This window comes from Heterodontus francisci, chromosome 40, assembly GCF_036365525.1.
Source record: "Heterodontus francisci isolate sHetFra1 chromosome 40, sHetFra1.hap1, whole genome shotgun sequence".
In the NCBI taxonomy this organism is placed as follows: domain Eukaryota; kingdom Metazoa; phylum Chordata; class Chondrichthyes; order Heterodontiformes; family Heterodontidae; genus Heterodontus; species Heterodontus francisci.
This window is the reverse complement of record NC_090410.1, coordinates 1,016,681-1,036,525: the sequence shown is the minus strand read 5'-3', so window position 1 is coordinate 1,036,525 and position 19,845 is coordinate 1,016,681. Positions and strand designations below refer to the sequence as shown.

General features: G+C 44.1%; 1 protein-coding gene across 1 annotated transcript; it reads right to left on the bottom strand.

The window, feature by feature from the left end:
* Positions 1-300: 300 nt before the first annotated feature.
* Positions 301-18,002, bottom strand: LOC137352975 (trafficking protein particle complex subunit 6b-like). The gene is made up of 6 exons (XM_068018812.1): positions 17,765-18,002; positions 12,108-12,175; positions 10,339-10,456; positions 9,955-10,038; positions 6,916-7,009; positions 301-1,557 (listed from the first exon to the last, which is right to left on the bottom strand). The coding sequence occupies exons 1-6, from the start codon at positions 17,843-17,845 to the stop codon at positions 1,526-1,528; spliced, it is 477 nt and encodes a 158-aa protein (XP_067874913.1). The 5' UTR covers positions 17,846-18,002; the 3' UTR covers positions 301-1,525.
* Positions 18,003-19,845: the final 1,843 nt, after the last annotated feature.

Below are 19,845 nucleotides of genomic sequence, written 5' to 3'. Positions count from 1 at the left end.
CAGCGCTGAGGGGACGCAGCACTGTCGGAGGGACAGTACTGATGGAGGAAATGTTCCAATAGTTCAGGTGTAAAGATCCTACAGCACCATTCAAAGAGCAGTAAGTTTTCAAAGTATCCTGGCCAACATTCTTCCCTCAACCACTGCCAAAAACAGATTAACTCATTCATTTCATTGCTGATCATTGGATCTTGCTCTGTTAAAATGAATGCCGTGTTAGTCAGTGAAATCCCAGAAGTAATTCACTTCTCAAGAAATTCTCAATAAATACAAACATTGTTTTAAATTAAAGTTTCTAAATTGTTTGAGTCACAAATTTTATTTTTCGCTACAATAAATCAAAGTCACTCAGAACAATCTGTGGCTCACTTTGTTGTTGAGAAGCATTTTAATCACTTAAATTTGGCTTGTGCATGAAATCATATAGCGACTGTTTCTCGTGAAAACTTGACAAAACACAATAGTATGGGGAGGTGAAGAGCCACAGGCGTCAAGCGAAGCATTTACACAGCGAAAGCAGGAACTAAACAAACTATTTGGGCTCTTTTGGTTTCTCAAGTTGCAAGTGGCTCCTGATGTTCAATTTGACCTTTTCATGAGTATAACAGCTGAGCACTGCACAGCCCAACAGTGTAGACTGAGGTCCTGCTGCTCGTCTGACTGTTCAACGTGCTTACATCATGGTGTAAAACAGGGCCCTCAAGGTCAGTGATGATACAGGATGACCCCAGAGCCCCCCCCATCCTCCTGCTGTGTGCGATTGTGTCTTGTCCAATGTGCCTCGGCCTGCTGTGAGCCATTTCCCACAGGTCTACATGGTGACTAGATTGAGATGGCGGTACAATGCGGTGTAGTGAGTCACGGTCTTTAGATCTAAATTGTGGTGTCTAAAGCTACTTTGATATTGTTATGGGGCATCAGGGCAGCATTCACAGAGAGGCCTACAAATCATCTACAGCTCTACTCCACATGCTTTTGTTGACGATATTATTATTCTTAAGCCTAACAGAGAGGGAATATAAGTTTAATTTGAAATTGAGAGGCAATGGGAGGTGTCCAAACCCATGGAAAAGGCATCCCATCGATTAGAGTCCAGTCCAGTCAGGGCGCCATTAATACAGTCCCTCAGTGCATAAACAGGGGAAGGGAGGGGGTGGAGCAAGGCAGGGGAGGGGGTGGAGCAAGGCAGGGGAGGGGGTGGAGCAAGGCAGGGGAAAAAGCAGAGCAACCTGAGATTGAATGCCCAGTAAAAGTTGCTTGTAAAATCGTTATTTAATAACAGTGTGATTCCACCACATGACTAACCTAAGCAAGAGTCCCTGTGTTTAATCAGTCACCTTCACCACTTCATTGGCTTTGGCTCATTATAATCCCCATCACAGACCCATCTAAAAACAACCAATGCATCTTCCAGAACATACAAGAACTAAACAGGAAATGGCAAGGCACAACTTCTATCTGCCTAATTTTCAGCTTCACTGTCACCTCTGCACTCCTTAAACTCCAGACCTGGACACCACAGTCCTTAGGGTTTCTGCATCACGATGTGAAATTTACCTGAAATACAAAGAAACAAAGTAACAGAAACTGGGCAAAAGAGAGACAGCAAGCAATAAATAAACCCGGGGCACAGAGAGCGAGCGGTGAATAAACCCGGGGCACAGAGAGCGAGCGGCGAATAAACCCGGGGCACAGAGAGCGAGCGGCGAATAAACCCGGGGCACAGAGAGCGAGCGGCGAATAAACCCGGGGCACAGAGAGCGAGCGGTGAATAAACCCGGGGCACAGAGAGCGAGCGGCGAATAAACCCGGGGCACAGAGAGCGAGCGTTGAATAAACCCGGGGCACAGACAGCGAGCGGTGAATAAACCCGGGGCACAGAGAGCGAGCGGTGAATAAACCCGGGGCACAGAGAGCGAGCGGTGAATAAACCCGGGGCACAGAGAGCGAGCGGTGAATAAGCCCGGGGCACAGAGAGCGAGCGGTGAATAAACCCGGGGCACAGAGAGCGAGCGGCGAATAAACCCGGGGCACAGAGAGCGAGCGGCGAATAAACCCGGGGCACAGAGAGCGAGCGGTGAATAAACCCGGGGCACAGAGAGCGAGCGTTGAATAAACCCGGGGCACAGACAGCGAGCGGTGAATAAACCCGGGGCACAGAGAGCGAGCGGTGAATAAACCCGGGGCACAGAGAGCGAGCGGTGAATAAACCCGGGGCACAGAGAGCGAGCGGTGAATAAGCCCGGGGCACAGAGAGCGAGCGGTGAATAAGCCCGGGGCACAGAGAGCGAGCGGTGAATAAACCCGGGGCACAGAGAGCGAGCGGTGAATAAGCCCGGGGCACAGAGAGCGAGCGGTGAATAAACCCGGGGCACAGAGAGCGAGCGGTGAATAAACCCGGGGCACAGAGAGCGAGCGGTGAATAAACCCGGGGCACAGAGAGCGAGCGGCGAATAAACCCGGAGCACAGAGAGCGAGCGGCGAATAAACCCGGGGCACAGAGAGCGAGCGGCGAATAAACCCAGGCACAGAGAGAGAGAGAGAGAGAGAGAGAGAGAGCAGGGAATAAACCTGGGGCACAGACAGCGGGTAGCGTGGGGAATAAACATCAGGCACAGAGAGAGTGCGTGGGGAATAAACACCGGGCACAAAGAAAGTGTGGGGAATAAACACCCAGCACAGAGAGTGTGTGGGAAATAAACACCCAGGCACAGAGCAAGAGTGTAATAAACACCTGGCCTGATGGATAGTCACAGAGTCAGGGTCATTTATAACACAGAATGAGGCTATTCAACCTATCCACGGAGAAATCCAGTCAGTCCCGCTCCCCCGCTCGAATCCCGTAGCCCTGCAAGTTTATTTCCTTCAAGCGTCAATCCAATTTCCTTTTGAAATCATTGTCTCTGCTTCCACCACCCTTGTGGGCAGGGAGTTCCAGGTCATTACCACCCACTGTGTAAAAAAGTGCTTCTTCACATTCCAGCTGCATCTCTTGCCCAAACCTTTCAATCTGTGTCCCCTAGTCCTTGTACCATCAGTTAATGGGAACAGTTTTTCCTTTTCTAACTTATCTAAGCCTGTCATAATCTTGTACATCTCTATCAAATCTCCCTCAATATCCTTTGCTCCAGAGAGAACAAACCCAGCTTCTCCAACCTAACCTTGTAACTAAAATCCCCAGTCCCTGGAACCATTCTGGTAATTCTCCTCTGCACCTTCTAAAGGACTCTCACATCCTTCCGAAAGTGTGGTGACCAGAACAGGATGCAAAACTTTAATGTGCCCTAACCAGAGCTTTATTAATCTTTATTTTTATCATGGGATGTGGGTGTCGCTGATTAGACCAGCATTTCTTGCCCATCCCTAATTGCTCTTGAGAAGGTGGTGGTGAGCTGCTTTCTTGAACAGCTGCAGTACATGTGGGGTAGGTACACCCACAGTGCTGTTAGGAAGGGAGTTCCAGGATTTTGATCCAGCGACAGTGAAGGAACGGTGATATAGTTCCAAGTCAGGATGGTGTGTGACATGGAGGAAACTTGCAGGTTGCGGTGTTGCCATGCGTCTGCTGTCTTTGCCCTTCTAGATGGAAGAGGGTATGGGTTTGGCAGGTGCAGTTGAAGGAGGCATGGTGAGTTGCTGCATTGCATCTTGTATATGGTGCATACTACTGCCATTGTGCATCGGTAAAGAGGGAGTGAATGTTGAAGGTGGTGGATGGGGTGCCAATCGAGCAGGTTCCTTTGTCCAGAATGGTGTTGAGCTTCTTGAGTGCTCTTGGAGCCGCACTCAGCCAGGCAAGTGGACAGTATTTTATCACACCTGCTTTATAGATGGCGGACAGGCTTTGGGAAGTCAGGAGGTGGTTTACTCACTGCAGAATTCCCAGCCTCTGACTGTAGCCACAGTATTTAACTGGCTGCTCCAGTTCAGTTTCTGGTCAATGGCAACCCCCAGCATGTTGACAGTGGGGGATTCAGTGATGGTAATGCCGCTGAATGTCAAGGGGAGATGGTTAGATTCTGTCTCATTGGAGACTGTCATTGTCTGGCACTTTTATGGCACGAATGTTACTTGCCACTCATCAGCCTAAGCCTGATTGTTGTCCAGGTCTTGCTGCATATGGGCGTGGACTGCTTCAGTACCTGAGGAGTTGAAAATGGTACTGAACATCGTACAATCATCAGCGAACATCCCCATTTCTGACCTTATGATGGAGGGAAGGTCATTGATGAAGCAGCTGAAGATGGTTGGACCTAGGACACAACCCTGAGGAATTCCTGCAGTGATTTCTTGGGACTGAGATGATTGGAAAGTTTCAGTATAACTTCTCTGCTTTTGTACTTTGTGCCTTTATTTATGAAGCCCAAGATCCCATATCCTTTGCTCTTCACTCTTTCAATATGTCCTGCCACCTTCAAAGATCTATACGCATGCACCCCCAGGTCCCCCTGTCCCTACACACGCTTTAGAACTGCACCATTAAGTCTACATTGTCTCACCCTATCTCTTCTACCAAAATGCATCACCTCAAACTTGAATGAATTAACTCCATCTGCCACTTGTCTGTCGATTCTGTTTGCCTACCTATGTCTTGTTGCAGGTGGTTTGTAGCATCCTCACTGTCTGCCACTCCTCCAAGCTTGTAATCATTGGCAAATTTTGAAATTCTACTCTGTATTCCAAGATCTGAATCATTCATATATAGCAAAAAAAGCAGTGGTCCCAACACTGACCCTCGGGGAACACCACTGTATACCATCCTCCAGTCTGAAAACCAAGCATTTACTATGACTCACTGTTTTCTGTCCTTAAGCCATTTTTAAAATCCAATTGGACACTGACCCTCCTTTTCCATGAGCCTCAATTCTGGTAACTAGCCTTTTACATGGTACTTTGTCAAAGGCTTTCTTAAAATCCATATAGACAACATCCACTGCAATCCCTTCATCAACCTTCTCTGTTACTTCATCAAAAAATTCAATCACATTAGATTAGTCAAGCATGATCTGCCTTTTACAAATCCATGCTGGCTATCCTTAATTAACTCAAACTCTCCAACTGCCCCTAAATATTGTTTCTAAAACCTTACCCACCAGTAATGTTAAACTGATGAGCCAGTAGTTGCTAGGACTGTCCTTACACCTTTTCTTGAATAAGGATGTCACAATTGCCACTCTCCAATCCTCTGGCACCTCCCCCCATATCTGGAAAAGATTGGAATATTGTGGCAAGCCCTTCCACTATCTCCACCCCCGCTTCATTTAGCAACCTGGGATGCAAGCCATCTGGACCAGGTGAGTTATCTATCCTAAGCATAACCAGCCTTTCCAGTACCTCTTCCTTCTCAATTTTTACCTTATCCATTGCCTCTACTCTCTCCGCTTCTACCGATATCTTGTCAGATTCCTCTTCCTTGGTAAACACCGATACAAAGTACTCATTTAGTATTCTAGCCTTGCCCTGTGCCTCGAAGCAGATATTACCCTTTTTGTCCCTAATAAGCTCCACTCCACCTATTACTATCTGCCTACTATTTACATGCCGGTAGAAGATTTTTGGTTCCCTTTCATCTTGACTGCCATTCTAGTCTCATATTCTCCCTTTGTCAGTCTTATTTTTCTCTTCACCTCCCCTCTCAAGTAAATGTATTTAGCCTGGTTCACACTTGAATTCATCTGACATGCATCCTACACCCTCTTTTTTTGTTTTATCATAATCTCTATCTCCTTTGTCATCCAAGGAGCCCTATTTTTGGTTCCCCTTCCTTTCACCCTTGTTGAAATGTACCTAGCCTGTACCTGAAGCATCTCTTCCTTAAAGATAACCCATTGTTAGCTTGTGTGTTAGCTTGAATATCAGACGAGGACAGGGTTAGGCTGCTCTGTGTTGTTACTCTCGGAAGGTCGAATGCCCTGTTAATATTGCTGGTCCAGGTTCACACATGAGGAAGGTGCATCTGGGAAGGGTACTGAGACACAGTCTGGTGATGAGTAGCTGCTTATATGGGCACCAGTTTCCTGGGCTATAACAAAACACAAAGTATCAAAATCAGCCGAATACTTGCGGCGATCCCCAGAGGCCGAGAGCAAGAGATTAAAGGGAACAGGAAAACGCATGTTTATGGTAGATGAGAGCACCATCTAGTGTCGTTAGAGATTCCTGTAATAGTGCACAGCTCCTGCAGGCTTTCTACAGCACAGCTAATCACTCCAATTACTGCACAGGAGACGACCATTTGGCCCAACCTCAGCCCATGCTAGCTCTTTACCTGGCAGTATCTACTCATCCCATTTCCTTCCCTTTTTTTTCCCTTTTTAAATAACTGTCCAATTCCCTTTGTAAAGAGGTTAATGTTCCCTGCCTCTCGGGTCCTGCCACAATTGCTGAGATTTAGTGTCAGGAGTTGCCTTCCTGCTGGCTTTGTTGCACGGGAGGACAGCAGCGATCTAGGAGAGTCTGTTACTATTGCTCCCCAATTGAGTGAGGCCAAACAACTTACCAATATACATTCAGTAAATGATTATCGATCACGAAGGGGCACTGCTACTGTAGAACTACAGATCCGAGTTTTTTTCCGAGTGTGCAGCCTCCATCTGTGACTGCACGAATGAATACGACTGAAATAAGGAGCTCACCATGTGCGTAAATTGCAGATAAAAGACTCTGTATCCATGATTTCACCACACGGTGATGAGACACAGGTCTGTATCTGTGATTCCCCCACACGGTACCCGCGTCTCATCACCGTGTGGGGGAACCTCAGATACAAACCCACCTCCCATCACATGATGGGGCAGCTGTTCTGAGGAAAACCCTCAGGTGAGATTGTGTCCTTGAGTGAGACTGGGGTGTAAGGGATCCTGTGGGATAGAAACAGAAATCAGTGTGGCCTCTCTCCCGCCCAAACTCACTTACATGCTGGCATCAATGAAACCTCCGCGGTGACTGTGCTGTCAATGCCCAGGTTTGACAAGGCCCCTCTCACCATCCCACAGGTGAATGCTAAAAACTGAAAAAAACCAAAGGAATTCAGAATACGATCACTAAGACATATATAAGTGCCTTATCATATCTCACACTTTTTGCAATACATTTACTGCATTGTTTTTGAAGTGACTGTTGTTATGCACCCACAAATGACAACTTAATCTTTTCTTGGTGATATTGGTGAGGAGGAATTGTTGGTCAGGTCACTGAGAGGAATCCCTATCCTTGCCCTCAAATGGTGTCCACCTGTGAGGGTAGACGGGACCTCAACTTAACATCTCATGTGAAGGACAGCCCTTCTGACAGGGCCACCCTCCCTCAGTCCTGTCCCTCCGACAGGGCCGCCCTCCCTCAGTCCTGTCCCTCCGACAGGGCCGCCCTCCCTCAGTCCTGTCCCTCCGACAGGGCCGCCCTCCCTCAGTCCTGTCCCTCCGACAGGGCCGCCCTCCCTCAGTCCTGTCCCTCCGACAGGGCCGCCCTCCCTCAGTCCTGTCCCTCCGACAGGGCCGCCCTCCCTCAGTCCTGTCCCTCCGACAGGGCCGCCCTCCGTCCTGTCCCTCCGACAGGGCCGCCCTCCCTCAGTCCTGTCCCTCCGACAAGGCCGTCCAACATCAGTACTGCCCAGGGATAGACACCAACATATTGCACCACGGACATTTGACAAAAATATTGACTCAGCCATGCACATGGGGGCAATTAATCTGTATATAAAGTGTGTAGCTAACCTAATGCCATCAAAACACAGTCCAATTAAAAATGCATTTCTCCCTATTTAGTGAGATACCTGGCATTGTTTTTGCTTGAACAAGTAGTCAATGTCTGCTCACTCACTTAATGTAGCGATGCGGAGAACCCAGATAGATGTCCATCTGTCCGGAGTGGTCTTGATCTCTTTCCCTCCTGTCTTACTCATGCTCTCTCTCTCTGTATCCATCTCTCTCCCCCCATCTCCCTCTCACCCTCTCTCTCTCCCTTTCCCCTCTCCCTGACCGTTGCTGAGAGCAGGGACAGCAGTTTCTGAACTTCTGACAGATTCGGGTTTTCCAGTGGACTTTAAAAAAAAATTGGAACCCGCCAGAAAACTCCAAATCTGTCCGAAGTTCAGAAGCGCTGTTCCTGTTCTGAGCACCTGTCAGCTATGAAAATGACACTTGCAATGTTTTTAAAAAGCCAGTTTGAAGAAGCCAATGGGAAATTTCACGTCCCAGAAATTACTAGTCACAGATCTAAAAATCTTTTACCACGGACATGTTGCCGACACCTCATACTGAACTTCCAACAGAGCAGCACTCCCTCAGTACTGTCCCTCCAACAGTGCAGCACTCCCTCAGTACTGAACCTCCAACAGAGCAGCACTCCCTCAGTACTGAACCTCCAACAGAGCAGCACTCCCTCAGTACTGTCCCTCCAACAGTGCAGCACTCCCTCAGTACTGTCCCTCCAACAGTGCAGCACTCCCTCAGTACTGTCCCTCCAACAGTGCAGCACTCCCTCAGTACTGTCCCTCCAACAGTGCAGCACTCCCTCAATACTGACCCACCAACAGTGCAATCACAGTACTCCCTCAGTACTGTCCCTCCAAAAGTGCAGCGCTGTCACAGTACTGCTGCTCTGACAGAGCAGCACTCCCTCAGTACTGACCCTCCGACAGTGCTCCACTCCCTCAGTACTGACCTTCCAACAGAGCCGCCCTCCCTCAGTCCTGTCCCTCCAACAGGGCAGCACTCCCTCAGTACTGACACTCCAACAATGCAGTGCTATCACAGTACACCTCCTCTGACAGGGCAGCACTCCCTTAAAGCCTGCTCAAGTCACAAAAAAAACCCCAACCCCAACCCGACGGAACCACATGGGACCTCAGCCCGAACCGTCCCGATTCTCTCCATTTTCCCCGATTCCGACCCGCCCACTGCAATGTTCCCTTTACTTACCATCCAACCCAATCTGCCCGAAGCTGCAATATGAGCCTGATGACATCATAGAGATGCTCACACGCTCACTGCACAGACTCAGAGTTTCCCTGCTTGATGTCCCGGACTCGCAGCTCAGGTAAATTATTAACTGCTGCGTGCGTCCGACCTGGACCCGGAAGAGCGGCCTGACACGTCATCGGGTCCCGTCGGGTTCGGGTCGGGTCACAGGCCTTTACTGTCTCTCCAGCAATGCAGCGCTATCACAGTAGTCCTCCTCCAACAGGGCAGCAGTCCCTCAGTAGTGTCCCTCCAACAGGGCAGCACTATCACAGTACTCCTCCTCTGACAGTGTAGTGCTCCCTCAGTACTCCACCTGAGTTTCAGTCCAGATTTTGTGCTCAAGTTCTGGATCAGAATTGCTGAAATTGGGGCCAATCAGCATCTAATTCTAAACAAAACCAAATTTTCTTCCAGCAACAACTTGCATTTATACACAGCCAATAACTCTCGCAACGCACTTAACAGTGGGGAGCACAGATGCAGAGCGGCGAGATGGAGGTAACCAGAGGGAGCAAGGCAAAGAAAGGCAGGTTAGGAGTGCCTACTGGAGTGTATACAGTGAGATGGTGAGAGGGTGAGATGGATGCAACTACAGTGGATATCTCGGAGTGCGTGGGCAATAATGCCGGGCTGGAGGAAGTTGCTAAGGCAGGGAGAATGAGGCCATGGGTGAGTGAGAGGGGCAATCAGTGATCAGAGAGTGGGATGGTCTCCACTGGCTGCCCCTCCCTGCCCTGGCAAATTCCTCCAGCCCAGCATCAAAGAGTGGGTGATAGACGAGGGGATATTCATAATTAAAGACCAGTAAACCAATTGTAAACATCAGGCATCAGATCAAAGGCCAATTTGCTTTATCCTTTTCAGATCATATTGTGTGTCACTGTGGTCTGTGACACATGGAGGGTGGCAGAGGGACATTTGGCACAGTGACAATATTTGCATTATTATAGCACTTTTACTGTAACCAGACATTTCATAAAAAAGGGGCAGATACCTTTGGTGCCTCCTCCAAGTACTGCTTCCCACTAGAGATCGGAGTGAGGAGCCGGAAGCGATTGTCCTGGAGCACGTACGTTCCCTGAGAAAAACAAAAAGCATCAATCAACCATCCGGCAAGGCATCAGAGCTGCACTCTGCCCAATAGAGGCCTTTGTTAATTAACCCCTCATTCCTCCCCATTCCCTCCCCCTTCTGTTTAGAAAGCCCCTCACTCCTCAAAGGACAAAACCCTGCTCTTTATAAACTACTACTCACTCCCCAATGGGGGCGAGACTCTCCCCCCATTATCAACTGCTCCCCACTAAAGCTCAACTCCCTCTTTATAACCTTGCCCTACCCAGCTAATCTCTGACTAGCAGTCTATGTGAGGCTCACTCACCTGATGGTTTGTTCGTAGGTTGTCAATCTGTTTCCAGAAGAGGTTGGTCCAGAATTCCTTACAGATAAATTTCATAACGTCCAGCTCATCTTTGAAGGATGGTGTCTCTTTGGTAAACCTACAACAACCACCACCTGCATTGATATGGTGCCTTTAACATAGTAAAATATCCTAAGATTCTTCACAGGAGTGATATCAGACACAATTTCCCACCAATCACATAGGGACTTATTAAGACGTGTGACCAAAAGCTTGGTTGAAGGTGGGTTTTCAGGAGGATCTTAAGGGAAGAGAGTTGGAGAGGTTTCGGAAGGGAATTCCACTGCTTAAGGCCCAGGCAACTGGAGACATGGCGGCCAATGGTGGAGCAATTAAAATGGGGGAGATGCACAGGAGGCCATAATTTGAGGAACGCAGAGATCTGAGGGTTGTTGGGCTGGGGCAGATTACAGAGATAGGAAGGGATGAGGTAATGGAGAGATTTGAAAACAAGGATGAGAATTTTAAAATCAAGGTGTTGCCAGATTGGGAGCCAATGTAGAACAGCGAGCAGAATGAGGGTTGATGAGTGAATGGAACTTGGTGTAAGTTAGGATATGGGCAGCAGAGGTTTGAATGAGCTGAAGTTTACAGGTGACAGAGAACGGTTTAATCATGTTGCAGAGGTCCTGCCACACAGGTCTGAAGCAACACCAATTCTGAGTAGTTTATTGCTAATTACAGAGTGTTCAATTGTAGCTCTGCAGCTGAGATCAGCTGATTCAGTACAGAGCCTGGGATCTTTCTGCTCCGATGGCTTAGTCATTCACTGGATAATCCAGCTGATCGCTCAGTTAATGCAGAATGGTTTCTATCTGGAGGCATTATGATTCAGGTTCTGGCCACAGTTATTCTCTGGACCATCAATACTCACATTGGTAGTGCTTGCTGTCTATAATCCAAAGGGATTCCCCATGGAATGTACTGAGTAGGTTTGGAGGTAGCATACGAGGAAGACGAAAGGGAAGCAGGCAATACCAACTTGTACAGAATAACACACACCGGTAAAGCCTGGCTACCCACCCCAAACCCAACTACACCCGACTACGTGTCAACTTCGGGTGGGGTCAGGTCTATATTCTGTGCCCAGCATTCGTGGTCGGGGCAGGCTGGACTATACTGGCTTCGTGTTTTATAAATAAATACATTAAATAACCTGTTTGATATTATTAAATTCATTGCGATATTCGGGTCAGGCATGAAAAAAAATTAAAGGACTCGGGCTCCAGTTGGCTGTGGTCGGGATGGGCCTGGGTCAAGTTTTAATTTTATACCCGAGCAGGCCTTTACACACCGGAAGCAGGAACCCTGACCCTCTCTGACTGACCATCCAATAGCACTCCACAAAATGGTGTCGCTCAGGCCACAAGCTATGAATCATGTTCATCACAAAATAAAATTAGTAGAAACAGACGTGAAAGATAAATCTCACTTATGATGTTCTGCCCATTCTTTGCAATGATACACTTATAATATCAAGGTCAGTGACACAGTGGTTTATGTGAGACTGAACACTGCCTGGATCATAGTACTGCAGGAAGAGAAGTGTCAGAACAACACTGAAATGCTTTGCATAAATAAATCCGATCCAGGTCTGATCAAAGTGCACTGTACAGCACGGAGACACGATGGTTCCACTAGGTCCTTTCACATGCCATTGTTCAATGTAATTGACTCTACCGCACTGCAATGCAATATCAGCAAGTCTCTGAGACATGTCAGTCACTAACCTCTCAATCAAACCTTGTCCAGCCCGGAAACCCATCCCTTCCAACGTGGAAATGCATTTCCCATGTTCCTGTTGGGAGAAAACAGGTGATTTTTAACAGATTCTGCACAATCTCAGCTCAACTTAAAAGAATCAAGTTCATGGTGCATTGCAATCTTCAGAAAACACAAACATTAAATCATTGCCGATAATTCCCTATTGAAGACTTTTATCATTTGAAAAGCCTCAAACAGATCACTCCTCAATCTTCTAAACTCAGGAACTTCAAGTCTATGCAACCAGTCCACATAACTGAACCCTTTTAGCACAGGTTTCATTCTGGTGAATCTGTGCTGTATCCGCTCTATGGCCCCTATCTCCTTCCTGAGCAGCGATGCCCAGAACAAATGCAGCATCATGAGCTGCGGCTTTATAAGATGACAGGTTGTTTCTTTGGATAGTGGAATCCAAATTCCACAAGGTTTATCTGCAGTCACAGAAAACACCAGAGGGCTCCAGAGGCCGGCTCCCACAATGAACATCCTGCAAAGATCGCAGAAAGAATAAAACCGCCTTTCCAGCATGGTACAAGAGGGCTGCCAAAGATGTCAGAAATGTAACTGAAATAATGCTATTTGTTAGCAATGGATAACTTGAATTTATACAGTAATCTCTCACAGAGAACATTCAGGATCCTGAGTATGAGTCAGGGAAGGGAACAGCTAAAGAACTGGTTTTAAGAGAACTTTGTAGGAAAGGAAAGTGCATTTTGGGGATGTTTGGGACTGAACGATGGCAGTAATCCAGAGTTAGAGGTTATGGCAGAAAGAATCTGCATTTTTATAAAACCTTTCAGCTCAGAGCATCCTAACAGACTTTACAGCCAATAAAGTGTCGTCACTGTTATAATGTAGGAAGCGCTGCTGCTGATGTGCGCACAGCAAGATCCCATAAACAACAACGTGATAATGATCAGATATTCTATTTTAGGGGACCAGGTGAGGCTGGGGCACTGGGGAGGGATAGATTGGAATAATGTGGGGAGTCAAAGCCTGGAGCCTGAACCCATTGGGCTGGGAGCATGAGGGAATATTGCAGGGTGGGGGGGGGGGGGGGGGGGTAGGAGTATCGGGGTGGACGAGGTATATAGATGGGGATATTAGAGGTATATTTGAGATACATTAGGGTATATTAAAGGGTTTTAGAGGCTATTACAGATATATTGGGGTATATTGAGGGATATATTATTGAGTTTTGGGGGTATTCCCAGCTTATACACACTACTGAGTCAGGGGCGCTTGAGATGGCTTGGCCATGTCAGCCGCATGGAAGATGGCAGGATCCCCAAAGACACATTGTACAGCGAGCTCGCCACTGGTATCAGACCCACCGGCCGTCCATGTCTCCGCTTTAAAGACATCTGCAAACACGACATGAAATCCTGTGACATTGATCACAAGTTGTGGGAGTCAGTTGCCAGTGATCACCAGAGCTGGCGGGCAGTCATTAAGGCGGGGCTAAATTGTGGCGAGTTGAAGAGACTTAGCAGTTGGCAGGAAAAAAGACAGAAGCGCAAGGGGAGAGCCAACTGTGTAACAGCCCCGACAAGCAAATTTTTCTGCAGCACCTGTGGAAGAGCCTGTCACTCTAGAATTGGCCTTTATAGCCACTCCAGGCACTGCTCCACACACCACTGACCACCTCCAGGCGCTTACCCATTGTCTCTCGAGATAAGGAGGCCAAAGAAGAAGATTATTGCGTTTTGGGGGTATTGGAGTCTATTAGGTGAATATTTGGGGATATTGGGGTATATTCGGGATTGGAGTGAGGGGATATTTGGATTATATTAGGATAGATTAGGGTTTACATGAGGATTTTTATTAGAGTTTACATTAAGGTTTGATTAGGATTTTTATTAGGGTTTCTATTCGGTTAATTGGGGTTTATATTAGAGCTTGTTTCGGGTTTTATTAGGGTTTCTATTCGGGTAGATAAGAGTTTACATTAGGGTTTGTTTAGGGTTTCTATTCGGGTAGATTAGGGTTTACATTAGGGTTTGTTTAGGGTTTCTATTCGGGTAGATTAGGGTTTACATGAGGGTTTTATTAGGGTTTCTATTCGCGTAGATTAGGGTTTTATTAGGGTTTCTATTCGAGTAGATTAGGGTTTGTTTAGGGTTTCTATTCGGGTAGATTAGGATTTACATTAGGGTTTTATTAGGGTTTCTATTCGAGTAGATTAGGGTTTGTTTAGGGTTTTATTAGGGTTTCTATTGGGGTAGATTAGGATTTACGTGAGGGTTTTATTAGGGTTTCTATTGGGGTAGATTAGGATTTACATTAGGGTTTTATTAGGGTTTCTATTCGGGTAGATTAGGGTTTCTATTGGGGTAGATTAGGATTTACATTAGGGTTTTATTAGGGTTTCTATTCGGGTAGATTAGGGTTTTATTAGGGTTTCTATTGGGGTAGATTAGGATTTACATTAGGGTTTTATTAGGGTTTCTATTCGAGTAGATTAGGGTTTTATTAGGGTTTCTATTGGGGTAGATTAGGATTTACATTAGGGTTTTATTAGGGTTTCTATTGGGGTAGATTAGGGTTTTATTAGGGTTTCTATTGGAGTAGATTAGGGTTTGTTTAGGGTTTTATTAGGGTTTCTATTGGAGTAGATTAGGATTTGTTTAAGGTTTTATTAGGGTTTCTATTGGAGTAGATTAGGATTTGTTTAGGGTTTTATTAGGGTTTCTATTCGGGTAGATTAGGATTTACATTAGGGTTTTATTAGGGTTTCTATTGGGGTAGATTAGGGTTTTATTAGGGTTTCTATTGGGGTAGATTAGGATTTACATTAGGGTTTTATTAGGGTTTCTATTCGAGTAGATTAGGGTTTTATTAGGGTTTCTATTGGGGTAGATTAGGGTTTTATTAGGGTTTCTATTGGAGTAGATTAGGGTTTTATTAGGGTTTCTATTGGAGTAGATTAGGGTTTGTTTAGGGTTTTATTAGGGTTTCTATTCGAGTAGATTAGGATTTGTTTAGGGTTTCTATTCGGGTAGATTAGGGTTTGTTTAGGGTTTTATTAGGGTTTCTATTCGGGTAGATTAGGGTTTTATTAGGGTTTCTATTCGGGTAGATTAGGGTTTTATTAGGGTTTCTATTCGGGTAGATTAGGGTTTTATTAGGATTTCTATTCGGGTAGATTAGGGTTTTATTAGGGTTTCTATTCGGGTAGATTAGGGTTTTATTAGGATTTCTATTCGGGTAGATTAGGGTTTTATTAGGGTTTCTATTCGGGTAGATTAGGGTTTTATTAGGGTTTCTATTCGAGTAGATTAGGGTTTGTTTAGGGTTTTATTAGGGTTTCTATTCGGGTAGAATTAGAATTAGAATTAGAATATTACAGCGCAGTACAGGCCCTTCGGCCCTCGATGTTGCGCCGATCATCTGACCTACACTATTCCATTTACATCCATATGTCTATCCAATAACCACTTAAATGCCCTTAAAGTTGGCGAGTCTACTACTGTTGCAGGCAGGGCGTTCCACGCCCCTACTACTCTCTGCGTAAAGAAACTACCTCTGACATCTGTCCTATATCTTTCACCCCTCAACTTAAAGCTATGTCCCCTCGTGTTTGCTAGGATATAACAAGCAGAGTTGATAAAGTGGAACCTGTAGATGTTGTGTATTTGGAGGATTTACATTAGGGTTTTATTAGGGTTTCTATTGGAGTAGATTAGGGTTTGTTTAGGGTTTTATTAGGGTTTCTATTCGAGTAGATTAGGATTTGTTTAGGGTTTCTATTCGGGTAGATTAGGGTTTGTTTAGGGTTTCTATTCGGGTAGATTAGGGTTTGTTTAGGGTTTTATTAGGGTTTCTATTCGGGTAGATTAGGGTTTTATTAGGGTTTCTATTCGAGTAAATTAGGGTTTGTTTAGGGTTTTATTAGGGTTTCTATTCGGGTAGATTAGGGTTTTATTAGGGTTTCTATTCGAGTAGATTAGGGTTTGTTTAGGGTTTTATTAGGGTTTCTATTGGGGTAGATTAGGATTTACATTAGGGTTTTATTAGGGTTTCTATTGGGGTAGATTAGGATTTACATTAGGGTTTTATTAGGGTTTCTATTCGGGTAGATTAGGATTTACATTAGGGTTTTATTAGGGTTTCTATTGGGGTAGATTAGGATTTACATTAGGGTTTTATTAGGGTTTCTATTGGGGTAGATTAGGATTTACATTAGGGTTTCTATTCGGGTAGATTAGGATTTACATTAGGGTTTTATTAGGGTTTCTATTCGGGTAGATTAGGATTTACATTAGGGTTTTATTAGGGTTTCTATTGGGGTAGATTAGGATTTACATTAGGGTTTTATTAGGGTTTCTATTGGGGTAGATTAGGATTTACATTAGGGTTTTATTAGGGTTTCTATTCGGGTAGATTAGAATTTACATTAGGGTTTTATTAGGGTTTCTATTGGGGTAGATTAGGATTTACATTAGGGTTTTATTAGGGTTTCTATTGGGGTAGATTAGGATTTACATTAGGGTTTTATTAGGGTTTCTATTCGGGTAGATTAGGATTTACATTAGGGTTTTATTAGGGTTTCTATTGGGGTAGATTAGGATTTACATTAGGGTTTTATTAGGGTTTCTATTGGGGTAGATTAGGATTTACATTAGGGTTTTATTAGGGTTTCTATTGGGGTAGATTAGGGTTTTATTAGGGTTTCTATTGGGGTAGATTAGGATTTACATTAGGGTTTTATTAGGGTTTCTATTCGGGTAGATTAGGATTTACATTAGGGTTTTATTAGGGTTTCTATTCGGGTAGATTAGGATTTACATTAGGGTTTTATTAGGGTTTCTATTGGGGTAGATTAGGATTTACATTAGGGTTTTATTAGGGTTTCTATTGGGGTAGATTAGGATTTACATTAGGGTTTTATTAGGGTTTCTATTCGGGTAGATTAGAATTTACATTAGGGTTTTATTAGGGTTTCTATTGGGGTAGATTAGGATTTACATTAGGGTTTTATTAGGGTTTCTATTGGGGTAGATTAGGGTTTTATTAGGGTTTCTATTGGGGTAGATTAGGATTTACATTAGGGTTTTATTAGGGTTTCTATTCGGGTAGATTAGGATTTACATTAGGGTTTTATTAGGGTTTCTATTCGGGTAGATTAGGATTTACATTAGGGTTTTATTAGGGTTTCTATTGGGGTAGATTAGGATTTACATTAGGGTTTTATTAGGGTTTCTATTGGGGTAGATTAGGATTTACATTAGGGTTTTATTAGGGTTTCTATTCGGGTAGATTAGAATTTACATTAGGGTTTTATTAGGGTTTCTATTGGGGTAGATTAGGATTTACATTAGGGTTTTATTAGGGTTTCTATTGGGGTAGATTAGGATTTACATTAGGGTTTTATTAGGGTTTCTATTCGGGTAGATTAGGATTTACATTAGGGTTTTATTAGGGTTTCTATTGGGGTAGATTAGGATTTACATTAGGGTTTTATTAGGGTTTCTATTGGGGTAGATTAGGATTTACATTAGGGTTTTATTAGGGTTTCTATTGGGGTAGATTAGGATTTACATTAGGGTTTTATTAGGGTTTCTATTGGGGTAGATTAGGATTTACATTAGGGTTTTATTAGGGTTTTTACTCGGACTGTTACCGTGTCTCCGGCCTCGGGCTGTTTGTAAACCTGGGCCACAATCTCCAAGTGAAGCAACTCGAACAGAACCGCATCTCCCATCAGGCGAGGCCGAGGCTCGAGGCCCAGTCCCAAGGATTCGGGTTTTTGGGTCGCTTTTACTTTTACTTTTACTTTTTGTGGCTTTTTTCGGGTGACCGGATCCCAAGCCCCGCCTCCCGGAGCCGCTCCCTGGGCCGGTGGCCGCCACTCAGTTTTCCGGAGTGAGGGTCAGTTCCGGACAACTGACCGTCCCTCTCCGGCCCTTTGGCTGAATTTTATTCAACAATGAAACCTCTGGCCGGACAGTAAACCCGAGAAACCTCTCCCCCTGCAGCCGCTTCCCGGGAGCGGGCTCCTGGAGAGAAGGAGAAAGAGAGGCCGAGGCCTCATGGTCGGCCATCCGGCACAGACATCAGCTCAACAGCCTCCAGCCCTAAATAACCCCCTAAAACCCTAAATAATCCCCTAAATAAACATCAATAAACATCTAAAATCCCAAATAATCCCCTAAATAAACATCAATAAACATCTAAAATCCCAAATAATCCCCTAAACATCAATAACCCCCTAAAACCCTAAATAATCCCCTAAATAAACATCAATAAACATCTAAAATCCCAAATAATCCCCTAAATAAACATCAATAAACATCTAAAATCCCAAATAATACCCTAAACATCAATAACCCCCTAAAATCCCAAATAATTCCCTAAATAAACATCAATAAACATCTAAAATCCCAAATAATCCCCTAAACATCAATAACCCCCTAAAACCCTAAATAATCCCCTAAATAAACATCAATAAACATCTAAAATCCCAAATAATCCCCTAAATAAACATCAGTAAACATCTAAAATCCCAAATAATCCCCTAAACATCAATAACCCCCTAAAATCCCAAATAATTCCCTAAATAAACATCAATAAACATCTAAAATCCAAAATAATCCCCTAAACATCAATAACCCCCTAAAACCCTAAATAATACCCTAAATAAACATCAATAAACATCTAAAATCCCAAATAATCCCCTAAATAAACATCAGTAAACATCTAAAATCCCAAATAATCCCCTAAACATCAATAACCCCCTAAAATCCCAAATAATTCCCTAAATAAACATCAATAAACATCTAAAATCCCAAATAATCCCCTAAACATCAATAACCCCCTAAAATCCCAAATAATTCCCTAAATAAACATCAATAAACATCTAAAATCCCAAATAATCCCCTAAACATCAATAACCCCCTAAAACCCTAAATAATCCCCTAAATAAACATCAATAAACATCTAAAATCCCAAATAATCCCCTAAATAAACATCAATAAACATCTAAAATCCCAAATCATCCCCTAAACATCAATAACCCCCTAAAATCCCAAATAATTCCCTAAATAAACATCTAAAATCCCAAATAATCCCCTAAACATCAATAACCCCCTAAAACCCTAAATAATCCCCTAAATAAACATCAATAAACATCTAAAATCTCAAATAATCCCCTAAACATCAATAACCCCCTAAAACCCTAAATAATTCCCTAAATAAACATCAATAAACATCTAAAATCCCAAATAATCCCCTAAACATCAATAACCCCCTAAAACCCTAAATAATCCCCTAAATAAACATCAATAAACATCTAAAATCCCAAATAATCCCCGAAACATCAATAACCCCCTAAAACCCTAAATATTTCCCTAAATAAACATCAATAAACATCTAAAATCCCAAATAATCCCCTAAACATCAATAACCCCCTAAAATCCCAAATAATCCCCTAAATAAACATCAATAAACATCTAAAATCCCAAATAATCCCCTAAACATCAATAACCCCCTAAAACCCTAAATAATTCCCTAAATAAACATCAATAAACATCTAAAATCCCAAATAATCCCCTAAACATCAATAACCCCCTAAAATCCCAAATAATCCCCTAAATAAACATCAATAAACATCTAAAATCCCAAATAATCCCCTAAACATCAATAACCCCCTAAAACCCTAAATAATTCCCTAAATAAACATCAATAAACATCTAAAATCCCAAA